Below are 20,687 nucleotides of genomic sequence, written 5' to 3'. Positions count from 1 at the left end.
TGGGTGAGTGAGAGGGGGAGGAAGGGGCAGAGAGGAGTGAGCAGTAGTCAGGGCCTCAGGCAGAGCCTTGGAACGGATCCTGGGAAGAACAGAACATGGGGAAAGGTGGAGTGGTTGGCGGGGCCACAGTCTGGGTGCCAGTGGCCCCTCCCACTTCCAGGGAGCTTCTGGCATTCCTGTTATCTAACCTCACAACCTCCCTGTGCAGGTTCCCTCTAATTGTTTTCCATCCATGTGTGGTATAAATTTAATGTGCACCACCCATTGCAACACGTGCTGCTGGCTGCAGGTGTCCTGCTAATCAGCTGGGCAGCACTTGAGTCTCTCCTGGCTGGCCACCCAAGCACTCAGTTTACAGGGAACACTGGTCCCGGTGCAGTCGGACACTGCTACTCTCCCAGTCTGCAGAGTGGGAAATGGAGTCCCAGAGAGATTAAGTGACATGCCCAACATCACCAACATCACACCTAGAGCCTGTGGCAGAGCAGGGAACTGAACTGGCACCCTTGAGGCTAGCAGCCTGATCCCTGGACTCGCTATTAGCCAATCTGCATAATGTGAGATTTCTGAAGATTTGGTTCCATTTGTTGTCCAAGACAGAAGACTGGACTAGATGGGCCTCAGGGCCAGTCCTGTGGGGCTGTTCTCATGTCCATAATGCGAGCCTGATGAGGGATTGGTTGTCTGACATGAGAAGCGCTTACCTTGCATGATGAGTTTAATGGCTTCTGCCCTGCGGTCCAACCCCATCCTGTCCCATTGCCCGGTGCTGTCCAGGAAGTGGGTGGCGATGACTGGGGGGGTCATGCTGATCATGTTCTGTTCACCACAACCATAAGGTGTCACGATGAGGTGCTTCAGGTTGGCCCCGTCGATGGACTTTTCGATAATCATTGTCACGGGGTTTCCTAGCCGAGGAAACAACGCAGCGTGAATTCAAGGTGCTGGTGGGGGCAGAGAGACAGACAGACCTCTCTGTAGGCAATGGCTGATTGAGAGCTCACACTTGTGTGGTGCTGAGCACCCCCACGCCCCCAAGAAGGATGGATCCTCACCTAGCAACAATTGGTCCGGCCCCGTGTGCTGGCAGAGTCCCCTGCTACGCTCCAAGCATTTCTCTTCCTGGGCTGTTTCACCCCAGCCCTGCCAGCATGATGGGCTAGTGATTTCTTGTGGGGTTCTATATAAGCTGCAATAAATCCATGGCCAACCAGGTGTTCAGAGGTGCTTGAGAGCATGGCCACATGGACCATGAGAGATGTGGTGTGGATAGTCTCTGGTCACGCCCACTCTTAAAGCACCAGGCCCTGTTAGTAGAACTGAACAGGGACAAAGGGACTATGGCTACACTACTGAGGTATTTTTCAAAATAAGATATTTTAAAATAGCTGTTTCAGAGTATCTGATTTCAGAACACCACAGCTACACATGAAATGCATTTCAGAATAGCACTTCCGGATGACACACAGCGCCATTTCAAAATAGTGCCATCGGACGCCATTATAGCTTAATAGCGCTATTTTGTGGGTTAATAGCGCCTGTTTTGAAACAGGCATTATTCCTCCTGAAAAGAGGGTTACCGATTTCAAAAAAGTGCACCTTCTAGTTCAAATTTATTTGAACAGACACTGGCAAAGCTCTCTTGAAATAACTGTACCCACTTAATAATAAATAATAAAATAAATGCACCAGGAAAAGCTACTATTCCTGCTTAACTGCTGGGGCACTAAAGCACCACTGTGCTAAGGCAGCTTCCCCAGGTTACCAGGAGCAGTTGTAACAGAACAAAGTCTTGTGCTCAGGTGTCCCAAATACTAGACTAGGGCTTCAACTCCTAGTGCATCCCATCTAAAGGTCTAATCTGTCCCCTGGGATGCTCGTTATTTTTGTGCACCCATCTCCCCGGGGAGCCCCTTGTTGAGCCGCACACCAACAATGACTTCGCTGTCTCTGGCCATTACTGCTCGATCGCACGCGTCACAGAATCAGCCACCAATCGTGTCACCTCCAGTGAGCGTGGCTACCAGAGCAGAGTCCATTGCTCCCTTTCCTCCCTTTCAAAAGCATAAACCACTTTCCAGTCAGAGGCTCTTGCCTTGGATGTTGACTTTGGTCTCTGATTCTGTGTCTGGAACCATGTCATCTATATCCGCCGCCTTCACCTTCTCCTCCTGGACGCCATCTGAAAGGGAAGGATGAGGAAGAGGTAACGAAATGCCGGCTGTCCAGCTGTCTGAACGCTGTTGAACTGCATCTCAGCCAAACTAAACTAATTCTTTGGAAATCTGCCAAGCACTATCTGATGCCAGGGCAGAGTTTTACAGGACGGTTTGCTGCAGATTCGATTACGGGTTTGGGTTAGATACAAGGACTCCAAAAACAGAGATACAGTCACTTAGATATGGGGGCGCCAGGTTTGTACAAACTTTGGTGGTGCCCAGAACGGGGCAGGGGTGCAGGCTCTGGGAGGGAGTTTGGATGTGGGAGATGGTTTGGAGTCAGGACTCTGGGCTGGGGCAGGGGGTTGGGATGCAAGAGGGGGTGCAGAGTGTTGTAGTGGGCCTAGGAGGAGGAGATTGGGGTGGGTGGGCTGATCCGGGGTTGGGGCCCAGAGAGGAGGACTCCCCCCAGCCCTCTCCATTACAGCAGCAGCAAGCTCTGGGGGAGGGGGACTTTCTTCCTTCTCTCCCCAGGTACGGCACTTCCCTCTAAATACCCCTCTCCTTCCCCATAGCACAACACCCCAGCTCCCTTCTCATCTTCCACCAGCATGACACTCACCAAGTGCCCCAGGCTGCTGCTCAAGGCCTAGCCAGGATAAGTCCCACCCCATTGGAAGGGGGCTGCCAGGCGTCTTCTCCCCCGCCTAAGCTTTTCCTCATCCTTGTCCGTTGTAGCTCGCTGCCAGTGAGGGAGCACAGCGTAGGGAGCAGCTCCCCACAGTGTAGGGAGTTGGGGAAGAAGTGTATGGTAGGAGACAGGGCAAGGGAAGAGACTCAGCCCCAAATATTGGTGGAGCTGTGCCCCCGAGCCTGGAATATTCCTGGAGCCCAGGCACTACTGGCAAGTAGGACTCGTTGCCCCTGCTCAGCTATAGTTTGTGGAATTCTTTGAGACCTTCATGAGGAAAGTTGCCATGTAAAGGCAAAGCAGCCTGGCTACTCACTATGTCCCTTTGTAGCTGGATCCAGTACGACAGACTTAACGGTTTTGGTCATCCTCATCCCTTCAGGCTAGAAAAGAAGGACGAGCACATCGTAACCACGGTAACAGTCAGAGATGGTGTGGAGCAGTAGGACAAGGTGAGCCACTCACTCATCTCCTTTTCCCTAGCACCAATCAGGAGTGACTCCACTGGAAGTCAGTGTCAAGTGAACCTGAGATCAGGCAATGCCCCAATGGATCTGGAATTGGACCTCAACCTCAGTTTGTGTCCCTTTTCCTTTTGGATCCTGTTTAGGGGGCTCCCAGGAGACGTCCCAAGGCCAAATTAATTCACACTGCACAATCAAGCCTATGGTGTTTGGCAGGACGAGAAGCTGAGAAGCACAATGTTGGTATTATTCTGTGCCCTCCCTGAAGGACTCTTCTACTCCCTGATCCTCCTCTCACCCTGCATTGCAGTGGTCTCCTGGAGGAGACCAATGGGACACCCTTCACCACCCACCAGTTCCGCTCCTTTGCTCTTCTAGCCCTACCAGCTGATATGAGATGCTCCAATAGTTTGCTGCAGTCTGGACTGATTCCAGCACCCACTGGTCCAGGGAGCAAGAACCTGCATTCGTTGAACTGAAGCCAGATCTCCCCTATGACAACTCAGAGGACCAAGTGCACAATAACCAGGCCAGCCCCGATCCTGCTGTGGTTGCCAGAGCGGTGGGAGAGGGGAAGTGGAATGAAGCTGAATGGAGATGCAGGGTGTTCATTTAGCAGATTAATGAACAGCACCGAATCCAGAAGCCAGTCTGGCCTCCAGCCTCTCGCCCTACAGTGGACATCATGCTCCCATCACATGATACCTACCACAACCTTCAGTTTCTTCTTCACGCCATCAGACACAAAAGTGTTCCACACAGCAGCTTTGACCTCAATGTCGTGAGCGCCCAGCTGCAATGGGACAATCACAAATGGCACAGCCCAGGACGACTTCGGTTTGATATCAAGAATTTGCCGGTATTTAGCCTTGGAAGTGGATGCGCTGCAGAAGGCTGGGTTGTGGAGCAGCTCCACCCGGACCTGAGAAGAGAACAGAGACTCGTGAGCGGAGAGTCTGCACATCATTATATGACTGGGCATTGTTCCAAAACACACACCCCTCCCTGACTGGAGTTCACCTCTCATCTTAATAAATAACAAACGCAGGATTGTACTTACAATGCACATGACTACACCCTGACCTCCTTCCTGAGAAGCCCTCCGGGACCTGCTCTTGTTCTGATCTGGCTCATAGAGACCCTCAACCTGTGGTATTTCTGAGTGGAATAATGAGACCCACCTGCTCTGGCTACAAGTGTGAGTCAGCAGAAAGCCCTGAACCTGGTACCCACTCACAGATTGGATGCCCAGCCAGAGAAGAACGGCAGCCAGAGGAAGATTTATTTAAATCTAGTGCAGTCTCGCCAGGAGCTGGGAATGGGCGACAGGGTATGGATCACTTGATGGCTGCCTGTTCTGTTCCGTCCCTGTGAAGTGCCTGTTATTGTCCACTGTCAGAAGACAGGATACCAGGCTAGATGGACTGTTGAGCTGACTCAATACAACCATTCATAGAATCATAGAATCTTAGGGTTGGAAGAGACCTCAGGAAGTCATTGAGTCCAGTCCCCTGCCCAAAGCAGGATCAACCCCAACTAAATCATCCCGGACAGGAATTTGTCAAGCCGGGACTTAAAAATCTCTAGGTTTTAAAAACCTCCTCTACCTCTCTAGATAACCAATTCCAACGCCTCACCACCCTCCTAGTGAAACAGTTTTCCCTAATATCCAACCAAATAGCTGACCTTTCTTTTCTCCCTATGTTCTAAACTGGGTAGATTCCATAGCTCTGACCCTGCAAGGTGCTGAGCACCCAGCAAGGACAACCATAGACAAGGGTGTCCAGCCACAAAGCAAACACGCTCGAGAAGAATAAACCTGTCACCATTTTGGTTTGAGATAGCTCTTAGCCAGAGCACTGACCCTCAGGTGAGCTGCAGAGCCCCAGGAGGAAGGGAGCTTACCTTAATTTTTTGGCTCCCGTAGTTGTAGAGGATGGCCCGGATCTCCACCTGTTCATTCCTCACTACGGAGTAAGGCAGCCGGAGGTCGATGAAAAACTCTTGGAATACTGTTATCTCGTAGGGGTCAGCCACACAGATCCCTGCAATGGGGAGAGACCCAGGGTCAGAGACAAGGGGGGCTGATATTTTAGTCCTGAAATGTGCCCGCTGACTCTTCGACGGCTGCATCTCTGTGATGTGTCCAGGGCCCAACTGCACCCTGTGGTCTGTTCTCCATTAGCATTTTGGCCTGTTCCCTGGTGAGCTTGTGGTGTTCCTTACCTTTGGTGTCAGAGATGCTCACAGCCAACACTTCCCAGGTCGTGATGGAATCCTTCAGGAAAATAGGCAACGTCTTGGACGAAATTCTACACGTAAAGAGAAAGATAGAATCTTTCACAGAAGGAAGGAGCTAGGATTCAGGGATCTTCCCCAGCTAAGGGTCTAAATCTGGCATCTTAGGGCTGAGGTCCATCATAAAGCCCCCTATGGGGACTCACTCACCCACTGAAATATAGAGCCATCTCTGGGGAGGAATTTAGCAGCCCCAGGACACAACCTGTTTTAAAGGTCTCCAGAATAGTGTTATTAACTCTAGTGTCTGGCTTAATTCCAAGCAGGAGAATTCTATTCCATTTCAGTGATGAGGAGCCTGTATCAGCATCTCATTTTCCATTGGTTTTAAAAAGAAATTTCAGCCATCCAGTTAGAAAGAACCATCTGTATCATGTGACTCAGTAAGCCAATACCATACCCTGAATAACAAGGAGAAATGAGAAATGGTTCCCAAACTGGATAAAAAGGAGGTGCTAAACAGCCAGTCACTGGTGCCCATATTCTAGCACAGTGTTTCTCAACCTCTATTTTTAATAAAACACTCCTTTTTTTAAAAAAAAATATTGTAAGTACCCTCAGACTTCTCTCATGTATCCCTAAAGCACGTGTACCACGGGTTAAGAAACATGGTCCAGAGGTAATCTGAGGTCATGAAACAAGTGTCAGTCAACCTTTCCAGATTACTGTACCCTTTGCTCAAGTCCAAATTGTTTTGCAAAGCACCAAGTTACACCTCACTTAAAAACTACTTACTTACAAAAACAGGCAAAAATATCCTAAAGACAACTACTGAAAACTTTGCTGACTTTCTACCATCTTATTATCAGACAAATGAACTGGAATAGAAATATTGTACTTACAGTTCTGTGTAAGGCATGTGATGCAATAAAAACAAGTCTGTCTGAATGAATTTTTACAATGTACTGATTTTACTAGTGTTTTTATATAGCTTGTTGTAAAATTAGACAAATATGTACACAAGTTGATACACCTCCTGGAAGACCTTCGTGTACACCCAAGGGTACACGTACCTCTGGTTGAGAAACACTGTTCTAGCACCTACATCAGTAGCCTGATGTTTCTCTTGGGCTGAAGCCAAGGGGTAGGCCTAGCTACTCAGCAACTCTGGATGGCGTAGCGGTGAGTGAGCCAGCACCAGGAGTCAGCGTGTTTTGGTTGGAGTTTTTCCTCCCACTGACTGTGTGGCTGAAACTACAGCCATGATTAGGGCCTGGGGCTGGGGTCCACTGGAGAGGGAAGACCTGGATCCTCCTGCTGGGGAGGAAGTGACCCCCCCATTTCCTCCTTCTAACCAGGGAGCCATATGGCCCTGTGGAATAGGGGCAAGTTTACAGACACTGCATTTACTGACTCTGGCCATTAGACCACACTGCCCTGCAGAGTAAGGTATGTTTATAGATTTCAATCAGCAGGCTGCACAACCACACACCTGTGAGTGTCCTTACATACACAGGTTGTAGGAGAATAGACAAGGAAATTACGTGCATGCTCAGTAGGGGAAGTGGGTGCACACACACTACACTGGGAGTGGCCTTCCCCAGCCACGTCACAGGTACTTAAATATGGGCTCTAAACTGGAGTAACTGATTGAAATTCTCTGGCTTCTCTTCTACAGAAGGTCAGACTAGATGATCTAATGGCTCCTTCTCGCCTTAAATTCTAGGAGTGACACTATGAATATGGATCAAGTGCTGCATTCACAGGATCTTGCTGGTGGAGAAACATTGACTTCAGTGAGAGCTGTTCCATAACATGTCTGAATGTGGCCCTATGAGGAATGGGAGCGGCATGACCACCTGCTCTTACCCCAGGGCATTTGGTTGGCTAGTCAGGTGCTCCACTTGCCACAGCCAGCTCTCCGGAAACTGACTCCTGGAGGTGATATCTTCATCTGACAAGAAATCTTCATCCAGGTCACCTGGGAATTCAAATCACAGACTGTCTGGTTCTGCTGTGACATTGATTAGGAAGAGGCAAAGCTGAAAGGAGCTAGTGATTGGCTTGCTCTAGAACCCACCTGAAAGCCTCAGTGATTTGATCTATACCAGGGGTTGGTGACCAAAATAGCAAGAAGAACCATTTTTTCCAATTCAGTAAAAAACTCAGTTCAAGAGGCACAATGTATGTGCATACAAAACAGTCCCACATCAGACCATACCTTTTGTAACCCCAGTTTTAAGAACAGTGCACACACAATGATTTGTAATGGGAAACATGTTTACTGCAAGATGTTCAGAAACTATTTACATATTCTATTTTCTCACACTTTACTAGTGGCATTACCCTGTTAGCTCAAACAGCAGAGGACTGTGCTTTACAAACAAAGCTTAGAAGCTTAACCCTCAGTGGCAACCCATGAAGAGGTTACTACCCTGAGTCACCATATCATCACTAACAAACTTACCATCACTGTCTGTGTGCCCATCTCATGGGATCTGTCAACATGAGCCAGGTTGGTTCATGTGGCAGGATCTGATTTCCCTGGTAACTCCCCCATACTTGCTACAGAGTGATACTGAAACCCAGGTACTTGCTTCTTGCGAGCTGCAGGTGGAGCTCCCTCTGCAGCTTGTCTCTTATGTTCTTGATAAAATTGCAGCAGTCGAGGAAGGCCTTCTTGCACTCATTTGTATCTAAGATGTATCCAGCCCGCTTCTCACAGCTGTGCCCCATGGGGTTCTCATGCATCCCATCCTCACAGCATTTCTTCAGCTTCCTGTCCTGGTAATCTGATACTGAAACATACAAACCAGAAGGTCATTCATAGCAAGCTTCTTCTGTTCCTCACCCTGTCTCATTAAATTACGACTGGATATGGCCAAAGAACATTGGAACCAGTGCTCTTTCTCCCTAGTCAATTATTTTGTCTTTAACAGTGATTAGCAACAGCAGCTTCAGAGGAAGGCGCAAGAATCTCCAGAGCAGGATAACCCACTCCCAGAGAAGTTTCTTCCTGACCTCAGTTAGAGGTGAGCTCATGCCCTGAAGCTTGAGGATGGCTCTTCTTAAAAAATCCTTTCTAATGGAGTGGTGAACATCCTCATTTTCCGTGTAAATATCTCATCCTTTTTGGAATCCCTCTTAAGCTCTTGGCCTCAACACAGTGCAGTGCTGAGTACTATGCTTTCTGTATGAAAATAGTTCATTTGATAAATTCTTGTTTAGAAACCATTGAGTTTGGTTGAATGTCTCCTTGTGCTTATGTGGGCAATTTAATAATTTGCCCATTATTTAAACTGTGGAAAGACTTTGGGTCCCCAGTCACAGACCAGAACCCTGCTGTGCTGTACCAACATAGAACACAGACAAAGCTTGTGCCCCAAAGAGCAATTTACTGTTCATTATTTTCTATATCTATCACATCCCCTCTGGAAACTGACCAATTCCAAACTCTCCTTGTGTGTAAGACTATCCATACTCCCATCTCCTGCTACAGGGAATACAACTGGCAGGCGGCTGTCAGAGGGAATCTCACTCGTGCTTTGCATGATTGCTTTGACCAAGGAGAGCAAACACCTGTCCCATTCTGAGTAGAACCTACTTTTGTTTGCCTTATACTCAATAAGCTGAACAGAGCGACGCCGGCGTTTTGTTGGTTGGGGACATACTGGATCTGCAGAAGGAAGTGAAAAACAGGAAATAAAAATCAGTCCTCCCTCTTTCTCCCCCTTACCACCAAGTGAAGGCCTACACTCAAGTTGATGGCGTATTTCTGTTTGGTTGTAACAGAATAACTTTTGGATACTGTATCTGGTCTGTTCCCCAGATTTCAGACACTGGTTTCAGACTTGAGGAGCTTTGATTTAAGAGGAAATCAGAAATCCAGAAAAGCCGTGTTTGCATTTCACAGATTGCTCTTTGCTGTTCCAGCTAGGAATCATCAGCTTTTTGGCTGCATGTTTGTTCTCCCTGTAGACCTCAAGTGAACTGCCCAGTTTAAGACCACAAGATGAGGTTTAATAGGAACGATGCCCAGCCAGGTTTACTGTTGATGAAGCACAGTACTTGTATCCTTTAAATTAATCCTCTTTCAATAGGTGGGAGGCCAGGGGCTGTATGCTCATCCTCACTGTAATGCCAGCATTTCCATTCCTAGGCTGTTCCAGTGGGGCTCACCCTGCCAGACCCCCATGTAGGTACCATCAACTCTTTCTTCCCTTCCCCCATCCTTTGTGGCCACTGCTCAGCTCTATAGAGTCATACCTGTTCTCTGCAGGGTGGAAAACTTATTGCTCATCTGCACGGCCAGACCAGCATCTTTAAATACCCCCATATTGTTCTTTCCACTGCCAGGTGTGCAGCCAATGTCACTCTTCTCCACGGAGTCCCAAATCTGTGAGGTGCAAGCACAGTGGTTGAGCGCTTATTGTTACTATGGATAATGCCCATCTCTGCGGTGTCATCCAGCAGGATCCCAAAGCTCTACACAGGCTGAGAGCCAGATTCTGTCTCTGATAAAGCCGTACACTCTGTAGGGACTCCACTGACTCCACTGGCCTTGCTCTGTGCCTGAAGAGGTGTACATGAAAGCAAAATCTGACCCATAAGTAAGGGATTTGTTATAACTTGGTCCCCACTGAAACGTGCCCACCTCTGGGCTGCAGCACAACAGGCTTTCTGTCCCACAACACAGCTGACTATAGGCAGAGAAAGAAAAGTATGCAGACAGTTGACTGCAGAGAGAAGAGGATGTGAAACAAAGGGAAATCAAAGAGTCAAGTCAGAATTCAGCCAGAGCACCTGGGCCCTGATCCTTGTGGGAAGGGTGACAGGACAGGCAATTACCAGAACAGCTGTTTGATATGTCAGATGAGAAATGGCACTTTCAGCAGCATTGCATCCCCTAGAGCCCAGCTAGGGCCTGAGGACTCATGCTGACTCGAAAGGAAGTACAGCCGTCACTGAGTCAGTAGCACTTTCCCAAGGAGCACAGCACACCCTGGGGTCGGCACTACCTCTGAGGTGAGAGAGCCCACTAGTGACTCACCCCCTGCCACTCCCTGTAGCACAACGCCCACCTCACGCTGCACTGGGACTGACTGGGAAGGGACAGAGGCCCCTGTGGAGCCCCGCCCATTCCACTTAAGGCAGCACAGCGCCTCCTGGTGCCACATTGGGGCACCAGATTCAGCTCTGACTGGAAAGGGAGAGCGCCCCCCACTGAGCATTCCCCCACTCCCTGGCATACAGCACCACTATGGGCACTGGATGAGAACCGCCTCCGAAGGAAGAGCGCCCCCCGCTGGGTCACACACACAGTTCCCTGCAACACCACCTGGGCCAGTGCTGGCCAAAGGGCAGGGGAATGCATCAAGAACAGTGCACCCTGCAAGGCCCTGGGTTTCACTGAGTAGTCTCCCATCTGAGCTCTGATCTGGCTCAGCCCTGCCCAGTTAAATTCCAGGGGAGCTCACACACCAAGCACGCCTGCGGTCTCCAAACAAAACCTCCTGAGAGACAATGCCAGGACAAGAATGGAGCCGGGTTTCTGGCTCTGAAGCACCACAGACGACAGCCAATATCATTCATACCGCACCTTGGATTGTGTAATTTTGTGTTTTTTGTTCAGCACGTAGACTCCTTTGTCCACAGCCACCAGGCCAACATAAGCTTTGTGGTCTCCTTCCAGCTTGAGATGCATCAGAGTTCCAGGCATATGGACTCCTCTGTCTTCCTCGGTGGCTCCTTTCACCACTAGCTGTAGGAAAGTGAAGGGAGAGGTTTTGTTTTAAAGCAGACCGAACAGCTAAGAACTCGTCCTTTGCAAAACACAGGAGAAAAATGGGTTAGACCTCCAACTCCTGGAGCATCTAATGGCCAGATTCTGATCTCGAGAGCAGCTGTGTAAATCTAAAGTAGCTCTACTGACATTGGTGCTGTTACACCCTATTCATGACAGCGTAAACTGAGAGCAGACTCTGTCCCAAGGCCCAGGAAGAGACGTTCTTTCAGACCCTTTGCTCCAGCCATGATGGAAAGAGTTAGGCTTTGTCTCTCAGGCAGCCCTGAGAAATGGACAAAGAAGTTTCAACAGCAATGGACCTGTTCCACAGGCCTGATTCTGATCTCACACTGGTGGAAATCAGACATAGTTAGCTGGAGTTACAGTAGCGGAGCATTGGGGTTGCATCACAGTCCGGTGCCCTATAGCCATGTGGAGTCACAACTGCTGAATTCACCAGCCAAAGATAAGCTGTGTACTTGTCAGCCCAGCAGAGCTAGCGCAGCGCTGGAACTGGAATCTCTTCTGATCACCACATCATCAACAAATAGCAAATTATAGTAGAGCCGCAAAGCCAGCGACTCAGTCGGTACAAGTCAGCTCCATCCACTTCAAGCCACGACCCAGTGAGGCTTTGTTGTTGAGCTAGAGGAGACCTCAGCTTGACTCTCAAATCCTAGAGTGGGTTGACAGCATTGGTTTGAGGGGGACAGGGGGCATCTTTGGAAGTGTGAATTGACAGATCTCCTCCAGAATGTGCTGGACGACCTTGAATGTGAAGCCACACAGTGCCACTTCTCAAGTCCCTTTTGAGAATGTTAATAGGCTCTTTCAAGCTAAGAAAAACTCTCTCATAATGACACCTTCATAGGAATTAACAAAGCCCTGGTTGGGATGATTTAGTTGGGGTTGGTCCTGCTTCAAGTAGGGGGTTGGACTAGATGACCTCCTGAGCTCTCTGCCTACCCGAGGACATCTAGGATATCAACCTACCGTTCCCATGCAAGTGTCCTGGATGTCCACCCAGACCGAGTCTGCTACAATCTCTGAATATCCTAGTTGGTAGTAAGCCACGATGCGGAAAGACGGGATGAGGTCTGGAGTGATGGGCAGGGACATGGTCACCAGATTTTGTCCAGGCAGCCTTTCCTGTCTCTTTCCACGAATGATCTTCCCTTTATTCAGGATCTAACGGGGAATCATATGAGATGCATTGTTAATGGCCACAACAGGTAACACAACAGGTGATTCAGAGTCCATGAATCTTCCCAGCCACCTCTTTTCTATTAGGAAGAAATAGTCGCTTGTACCTTTTCAGATGGGCATTTATATCTGAGAGGAAAGAGGAAAATAAGCTAAAATCCAGGTGTTGCAGCAATAGGATCAAGACGTGCTGAAACTAATATTCTCCTAAGCTCATTCCTAGATCTGAGTATTATGTTTCACCAATAGAGACGGCATGTCCTTTCCCCCATCCCCCCTCCAAATATACTTCATATCAGTGCACTATGGCAACTTTATATTCTGATTTGTCAAGCTCTAAAAATAGCAGAGGTGACCTGCTACTCTGCTTTGAAAAAGTAGCAGCGAAGTCCAGTGTTCCCTCTAATCTTTTCCATTTGTGTGCAGATTTTTTCCACCCATGCGTGGAATAAATTTTGTTATGTGCACCGAGGTATGTGCGAGTGTACATCACCAGGAAAAACACAAACCTCACTGTGGGCGCTCTGCTGATCAGTGGGGCAGCATTAGAATCTCTCTTGAGCAGCCACACAAGCACACAGATTACTCAGAGCGGAGAACCGAGAGCTAGGACTCCTGAGTTCCACCTGAAGCTTGAAGAGGAAATTTCGGGTTAGTGGTAAGTGTATAGGGATGGTTTGTTAGAACTCCTAGGTCCTGCTTCCAGCTCCTGGAGGAAGTGCGCTCTACTGATTATCCGAGGGCTGGAGCCATAACCAGAAGTAGGTAAGGAGGGATCCCCATGACTGTTTGAATTTTATTCACACCATCACTATACTGCCTGAGTGGGAAGAAACCTCTGCTGCATGTTCTCCTTACAGGCAGTGGGAACATGAAAGGACAGGTGGAAATTCAGAAATTGACAAAGTTCGAGGAGATGCCGGGGCCCAGGAATGCAGCACTTACTATGTAGGTGAAATACTTGATCTGGTCAAGATGACCTGGATTGTTGCCCTTCAGGTGGAAATTCACAGGTAAGTTGTCTCCAGGTTTGAGCTCAGAAGCTGTCACTGCCAGATGGAGAAAATTTTGAGATCCTCCCTGGGTCTGATAGGCTTCAGCAGTCATGGTTTTCTTGGCCTGGCGGTTCTCCGGGAGCTGGGGACGAGCAGTTTTTACCTGCAGGGGAGGTGGAGATAAAATCTTAGCTGAATCTGGGAGTGAAACTAGAGTCTGCAACCTCATCACATGACAAGCAAAAAAAAGGAAGATCCTCTGAGATGCCATTGTCATGAATGCTGCTGCTAAAAGCCTTTCTAGGTATGGCACTTCCGAGAAACACCAAGAGACACTTTTAATTGGCCCATATCTTCAGCAGAGCCCTGGTGGGATTACAGATTTCTGGCCTGTCAGAGAACACATCCCTGAACAGAGGAGACTGTCTTGCAGGTGGAGCAAGAAATGAAGGTAAAGAGAGACTCTCTCCTGCAGCGGCCTGACACTGATGGATCCCATACTCAGTCTCTGACTTTATAGCCTGAGGTTGGTATCACTTAACAGGGTCTTCAGGCTGAGCAGCTATGTGCTGTGTACAGGCCTACTTTGCTGCAAGGTTGGTGGCTTCCACGTGGCATCGGGACTAATCTGGGCCTGCTTATGCCCGTGATGATGTTGTCTGAGAGCAATTCTGGCACCATGATGGAGCATTGGTTACATGGTGAAGGGAGCACTGAAAAAACTAAATGACGTACATGAAACAGACCCCCAGTGCAGACGGAATGCACAGAGTTCAGTTACCCTTCTGCTTAGTGCATGGGAGGGAAGTGAATGCCACTGGATGTATGCAGTACGTAACTCAGCCTCGGCCTTCGAAGGTTACTCACTGTGATGTGAACCTGCTGCTCATTCCCGGGCATGTTTATAATCAGTTTGGCAGTTCCATCTGCCTGGGTTGACCCCACTGACTGGTATCCTTCAGCCTGTACTGGGACACGGGGGGCTGGAGAACCATCAGGATTTGTGACATAGACCTGTGGAGAAAGGATAAAGGGAATGCATTGAATAAGATGTACAGAACTCCCTGCATCCTAACTTCAATCAAATCGCATGTGTAGCGTCCCTCATTTATATCACATATGTATTTAGAGGGCTACTTCCATGGAGTTCAGTGGGAGTTAAGCACTTAAATAACTTTGAAGAATGGGGCCTCAATGATCAGCTGCATTAAACAACAACATGCAAAACTACAAGCATACCAAAACATAAAATCTCAATGTCAGCCTTTTTCCTAAATTCTGTTTACATGTTTGTAACACCCAACAAAACGATATACAAAAATTAAGAATAAACTGGTTCCATATGCAGGCCACACGAAATTAATTTCACGCCAGTCTTTTTTTGGTCTGGGCCCCAGGCAAATCAAATAGTTGCCCATCTAACCAAAACATGATCACTGCCTCAGAAATATTCTGCTTTGTGTGCTAATGAGGCAGAAGACTTCTGAGCCAAGACTGGAGATAGTCATTTATCTCTCAAGTGGAAATTAACACATAAAAAGCAGATGGGAGTAGAGTTGATTGGAGCTAGTCAAGACGTCCAAATATTTCTTGAATCTATGGATGCTGTTTAAATAGGGGAGCCAGAGAGACATACTGATTGCACTAACAGCCCTCAAATCCACTTGCTTACAAATATCTTCTACTCTGAAGTTAAAGTTTTCACAGTGACTTGGTGTAGGTCTGGGCTGCAGTTGTAATCTGTACTTCCTGCGTTTGCCACATCATCCCCCTCTCATGGCACATAGACCATTTAGTGATTAATGGGTCTGCTACAGCAGGGTGAGCAAAATGGAGGGCAGGCCCCCGGGGGGCGGGGGGCGGAAATGCCATAAGGGGCGTCGCGCAACATGATCAGCTGCTCAGGCTCATCCAGCTCATTAAAAATGTTGAACTCTGTTACTGTTTTTAGGTCTGTATATTCACATGTATATACCAATTAACAATATTTTCACTTTCACCAAAAGAGGGTTTTTTTTTCATATGAACAAAACCGAAATTTCCATTGGTGTGGATTACATTAGCAGCATTCGGGGGGGTGGGGGGGACTGGGGGGTGCTGCTAATTGCAGGGATCAAAAGTGGGACTTCATGCAAAATGTTTGCTCACCCTTGTGCTACAGCCTTAACTCAGTTCTATGGGAGTTTTAGCTCACCCAGTAGAGACTCTTGCATATAGCTGCTGAAGTCCTCAGTTCAATCCTGCCTGCCAATGACCCTGGTCTCTTGCATTACACAGTCACGGGGTCAGGGCATTGAAGGGGTGGGGCAGCTGCCCTGGGGCCCAACGTTTTCAGAGGTGGAGTGGGGGCAGGGCCAGAAATGGAGTGTGGTGTGGGGGAGTCGAACACCCTCCCTGAGAAATCAGAAAGTCAGCACCTCTGGACCTTTCCAGCCCCCAGTTTTCACACTGTACAATTTGAGTACCACAGCCCCAGAAGAGCATCCCACCACCCACAAGTGACTTGGGCCACCACACCTGTAGTGAGGTAGCATTCCGCTCCTCGTATGCACTGGCAGCTTTGGGCCAGCCTCTGCTCCTGTTACACCAGTGAAAATCCAGAGCGATTCCATTGCACTGAGAGGACTCCCACAGGAATTCAGGTGTCTGAGATCAGAATGTGGCCCCGTGTTTCTGGTTTAGGCCAAGTTCTTCCACCACCCGCCTCTCTTTCATGGACATCATTCTCCCCTGTTTATACACCTCAGGCAAAAGCGGGCGTAACCCAGAAGACGGTATTACCATGAGTTCAAAGGGCATCCCCGGTTTGAAGTACTTGGGTGTTTTCGTGAAGTGGATCTGATAGGGGGATGTTACAATGTTAATTCCGGTTCGCTCCGCTTCCACCATGTCGCTGCCTGCAGAGAGAAGCGAGGGGTCAATCCAAAGTGAGGGAATAGAGATTTTGCCCCTAAGGTCCAGGGTAAAATATGAGCCAGGAGAGAGGCTCAGATGCTGATTCAGAGCTGCTGGTTCTGGTGCTTTTATTGTGAATCTCCTGTTTTAATCCTTGTATTCAAGCCCCTCCTGCTAGATTCACCATACAGCAGGGGTGGGCTACCTGAGGCCCATGGGCCACAGACAGTCCACTGGGGCTCCCTGGCAGTCTGCAGGCCATCTATCTGTCCCCCTCCACCATGCACCTCTCATGCAGTAGGGCCACCGGAGTTCTGCACTTTCTTCTCCTCCCCTTCCTCCCAGCACTTTTGGAGCATCACAAATCCATGGATTTGCGCTTCTCCCACTTCCTCCCAGCCCTGGAACAGCCACACACAGCTGCTTCACGGCACTCCAAAAGTGCTGGGAGGGTGGGGCAGAAGTAGGAAGTGCAGGGCTCTGGTGCCCCAGTGCACAAGAGGCAAGTGGGAGCAGCACAGACAGGGGGTTTGTGGGGCTGCAGGTGGAACCCCAGGGGGCTGTGGGCTGCTATAGCCAACTGAGGCGAAGCCCCACTTCCTGGTTTTGGTTGCCTGTTGCTTCCATATAACACAAGAATCTCAGCTATCATTTAAAAGAAGTGAGTTTCTAACCCTCCTGGTTGCAGAAAAATCCTTGAAAACATATCCCAGGTATGACCTTGTGCCTCAAAAGCCAGGAGGGAAAGAAAAAATACCCACATTTTCTTAATCTCATGATATTTAATATGATGTCATGATTTTGGAAGAAGGGGGAAGGAATTGTGATTTTTGCATGTTTAGGTTTGGTGTGACTGCAGTTTGTTGAGTCTTATTCCACTCTTACGCCAGTACAAATCAGGAATCATGCCCTGTTGGCAGTGACAATATAGCAAGGAAAACAGAATCAGACCTTTCCATGATAAAACGCCTATTTTCATTTTAAAAGAAGGAACAAGAAAGAACAAAATCAAAGTCTCTGGGTGAGAGAGAGAGCACAGCATGCATGTTTGGGCCTGGGGGCGGAGGGTGAGGCAAGGGACATATTTATATAATAAGAGTCCTGGCTTGTCACTGTGTCTGTGTTCCACCCTGAAGCCTAGAATATGTCTGTTACCAACCAAATTTTAAGTTCATAGCTTTTCTAAATTTACCTGGCAAGTGTACCACTTCAGGAAAGCATGTGCCATACAAAGAGTCATTGTGATAGCAAACACAACTCAACCAGCCAATCACCACTTTTACTCTATAGCTAATTTGCATGCAATAATGTCATTGGTTGCCTGGGAAAGACTGCACAGAATACTTGGCCCAGCTGCTACACTCATGCAATGGCTAGCTTCATGTATAGAGGGTCAGCAAACCCTGGCACGAGTGCCAAGAGGGGCACACGAGCTGATTTTCCTTGGCACTTGAGGTGGGAGCTCAGCCCCACCCTTCCTGCTCCATGCAGCTGGGAGCTCACTCAAAGTCATGCTGCCTGTGAATTAACAAAAGACCAGCTAATGCTACCAACCACCACCTAAATGGTAAAGCTCTGCATCCTTATTTATTAATGAAGCTGTTGTAAGTAGGACTATTAGTGATTTTAAAAAGTGTCATCAGCACTCGGACCCTATATAGAGGACAAAAGGTCAAATTTCAACACTCTGCCTTGGAAAGGTTGCTGACCCCTGATCAATAACAAGCTACAGCTGCTGGGAACAGAATGACTGCTCCCTCTACAAGGAGAGTTTAGAAATTGTAGCTATATAGAGCTGGACAGGCCCTCAAAAAGCCATCTAGCTCATCCCCCACCATGAAGCAGGGTAAACTATGCCTAGACGTCCCTGTGAGCTGACCCACAGTGGGTGACACTACGCTCAGAAAGAGCTATATGCATGGGAGTGTAGGCATAGTGAACCCTAGACAAACTGGAGGTTTGGGCCAAAAAAATCTGTTGAGGTTCAACAGCGCAGCAGAAAAGGACCTGGGAATTACAGTGGATGAGAGGCTGGATATGAGTCAACAGTGTGTCCTTGTTGCCAAAAAGGCTGTAGACATATTGGGCTGCATTTGTAGGGGCACTGAGGGAAGTGAACAAATTGGAGAGAGACCAGTGGAGGACAATGAAAATGAACTGGAGGCTCAGGGAACTGGGCTTTTTTAGTCTGAAAAAGAGAACGAGCGGGAATTTCACAGTAGCCTTCAACTACCTGAAGCAGGGGCTCCAAAGAGGTGGTAGCAGGTGACAGAACAAGGGGCAATGGTCTCAAGTTGCAGTGGGGGAGGTCTAAGTTGGATATGAGGAAAAACCTATTTCACTAGCAGGGTGGAGAAGCACTGAAATGGGTTGCCCAGGGAAGTGGTGGACTCTCCATCCTCAGAAGGTTTTAAGTCCCTGCTTGAAAAAGCCATGGCTGTGATCATTTAGTTGAGGTTGGTCCTGCTTCAAGTAGGGGGCTTGATCTATTTGACCTCCTGACATCTTTTCTAACCCCAATCTCCTGTGCTTCTGTGATGCTTAGAAATGTAAAGGTGCAATGCACAGAAATCAAAAGTGCAACAGCTTCAAGCTACTTATGCTGCTGTAAATCTGGAGTTATTCCAGGTCAGACTGTGGACTGCAGCCTATAAAATCAGCAGAACCCTAAGCACATAGGGTTTTATGGATCTAAATGAACCCTTTGAACTGCTCACGGTGCCAACGTGCCAAATGGAGCACCAGTTTGGAATGCCCTGTGAACAAAGCACTTAGCTTTGCACCCATCACTGATGCTCACCAGATTCCGTCAAAACCGTAACGGAGACATAAAGTGAGTGGCCAATCAGTTCATTCAGGTTGGGGAACCGACCCTGCAGAGTCTTTTTGCTCAGTTTCGCCTCCCCCTCTCCATCACTTATCTAGAAAAGAGAGAGAGAGTTTCATGATCTCATCCACACAGTCCTCCAGGAGGCATGAGTCTTCCCCTCATGAAAACAGGAATTACCGGGATTCTCTGGAGAGACTGTGGGATGCTCCTCTTCTCATCATCTAGCTGCACCCCAAAGAGGGCAAAGGCAGTGCCATCTAGTTTTTTCCCATATAGATACCTGGAGGAGATTAGGAAGGGTAAAAGAAGCCATAAAGAAACCTACTGCTGAATATTGATGGTCTTATGCTACCATTTTCCTTTATAGTTGGAGCCCATTAGTCAGTCTACGTCTCCCATGATCCTAAGGAGAAGAGGACCATCCTGGCAGTCACTTGGCTATGGTGCAACATAAAAGTTTAAGCCCAGCTAGCAAGCCCAGCCAATGGAGAAGAATGAGAGAATGAAACATCCAAGTAACAACTCCCAGGAAGTACCACACCAGCATTTTTGAACCACAAGGTTTTCAGCTCATTTGCATTTACTGGCATTGATTATTGGATGAAAAAATTGGGAATGTTCCACAGGAAAATGGACAGTCTTCAGGGGAAAAAAAGGCAAGGGAAAACATTCCCAAAGTGATGCAAGACTTTGGTGTCTTTCTGCACTAAAAGTTGTAGTCGTTACTTCAGTCAAATGATCCCTTCCAATTGCTCACGGACCCACCTTGCAGTGATAAAAACCGTGAAGTCTTCCTCACCATCGATGTATAAAAACTTCTCAGATGGTTCCAATGTGACTTCGAAACTCGGCAGAACTAGACAAAGAGAAGATTGAGCTGTTAGGACAGAGTGGGTTGCTGGCAAAGCCAAGCAAAATGGAAAATTTGCTCCAATACGATGTCAGGAGAGTAGAGACAGGACCACTCTCCAACTCTCCATTCAGTGAATGCTGAATTCTTACCATACTCCTTAACATCAAACTGTGCACTGAAGTTCTGCTGAGGGGAGTCTTCATACCTGGCTGTGATCTTCCAGGTCCCCAGACTGGAGGAAGGAAATAAGAAGGAACACTGAACGCAACTGACACACACATTTCACAAGGTCCACCTGGCTCACTTGTTTCTCCAGGTAAGATAACTTAAATCTGAGTCACAGATGGAACTCAAGCCTTCTTCAGGGCAGCCAAGGTAACCACAGGGAAATTACTGTGAGTCAATTTTGCCCCACACCTTGTTGTTTTCATAAACCAGAACTGCAGGGGAACAAGGGGACTCAGAACGAACCATTTGATCCACAACAGCCTTAAACTTTGGCCAAAAGTCGGATCTAAACTTTGTGGCTGGTGCTAGTTTCTATTGTCTGCACGGATTAAAACCCTAATCCAAA

The 20,687-nt window shown here is 48.1% G+C and overlaps 1 protein-coding gene across 1 annotated transcript in view; it reads right to left on the bottom strand.

Annotated features, from left to right (window-relative positions):
- Positions 1–20,687, bottom strand: part of LOC142003434 (venom factor-like) — a 58,654-nt gene that overhangs the window by 29,550 nt on the left and 8,417 nt on the right. The window contains exons 7-25 of the mRNA XM_074980393.1: positions 20,263–20,345; positions 20,026–20,116; positions 19,438–19,540; positions 19,231–19,351; positions 16,317–16,432; positions 14,403–14,549; positions 13,486–13,698; positions 12,331–12,525; positions 11,152–11,313; positions 9,819–9,948; positions 9,157–9,228; positions 8,132–8,350; positions 7,422–7,533; positions 5,541–5,626; positions 5,220–5,359; positions 4,024–4,236; positions 3,167–3,233; positions 2,096–2,182; positions 705–908 (exon numbers count right to left, since the gene is read on the bottom strand). Coding sequence (XP_074836494.1) covers positions 705–908; positions 2,096–2,182; positions 3,167–3,233; positions 4,024–4,236; positions 5,220–5,359; positions 5,541–5,626; positions 7,422–7,533; positions 8,132–8,350; positions 9,157–9,228; positions 9,819–9,948; positions 11,152–11,313; positions 12,331–12,525; positions 13,486–13,698; positions 14,403–14,549; positions 16,317–16,432; positions 19,231–19,351; positions 19,438–19,540; positions 20,026–20,116; positions 20,263–20,345 — 2,561 coding nt within the window. The remainder of the gene's footprint in view (positions 1–704; positions 909–2,095; positions 2,183–3,166; positions 3,234–4,023; positions 4,237–5,219; positions 5,360–5,540; positions 5,627–7,421; positions 7,534–8,131; positions 8,351–9,156; positions 9,229–9,818; positions 9,949–11,151; positions 11,314–12,330; positions 12,526–13,485; positions 13,699–14,402; positions 14,550–16,316; positions 16,433–19,230; positions 19,352–19,437; positions 19,541–20,025; positions 20,117–20,262; positions 20,346–20,687) is intronic.

The sequence above is a fragment of the Carettochelys insculpta genome, chromosome 29 (genome assembly GCF_033958435.1).
Source record: "Carettochelys insculpta isolate YL-2023 chromosome 29, ASM3395843v1, whole genome shotgun sequence".
NCBI lineage: Eukaryota > Metazoa > Chordata > Testudines > Carettochelyidae > Carettochelys > Carettochelys insculpta.
Note: the sequence above shows the minus strand (reverse complement) of the source record. Positions and strands in the feature narration are given on the sequence as shown.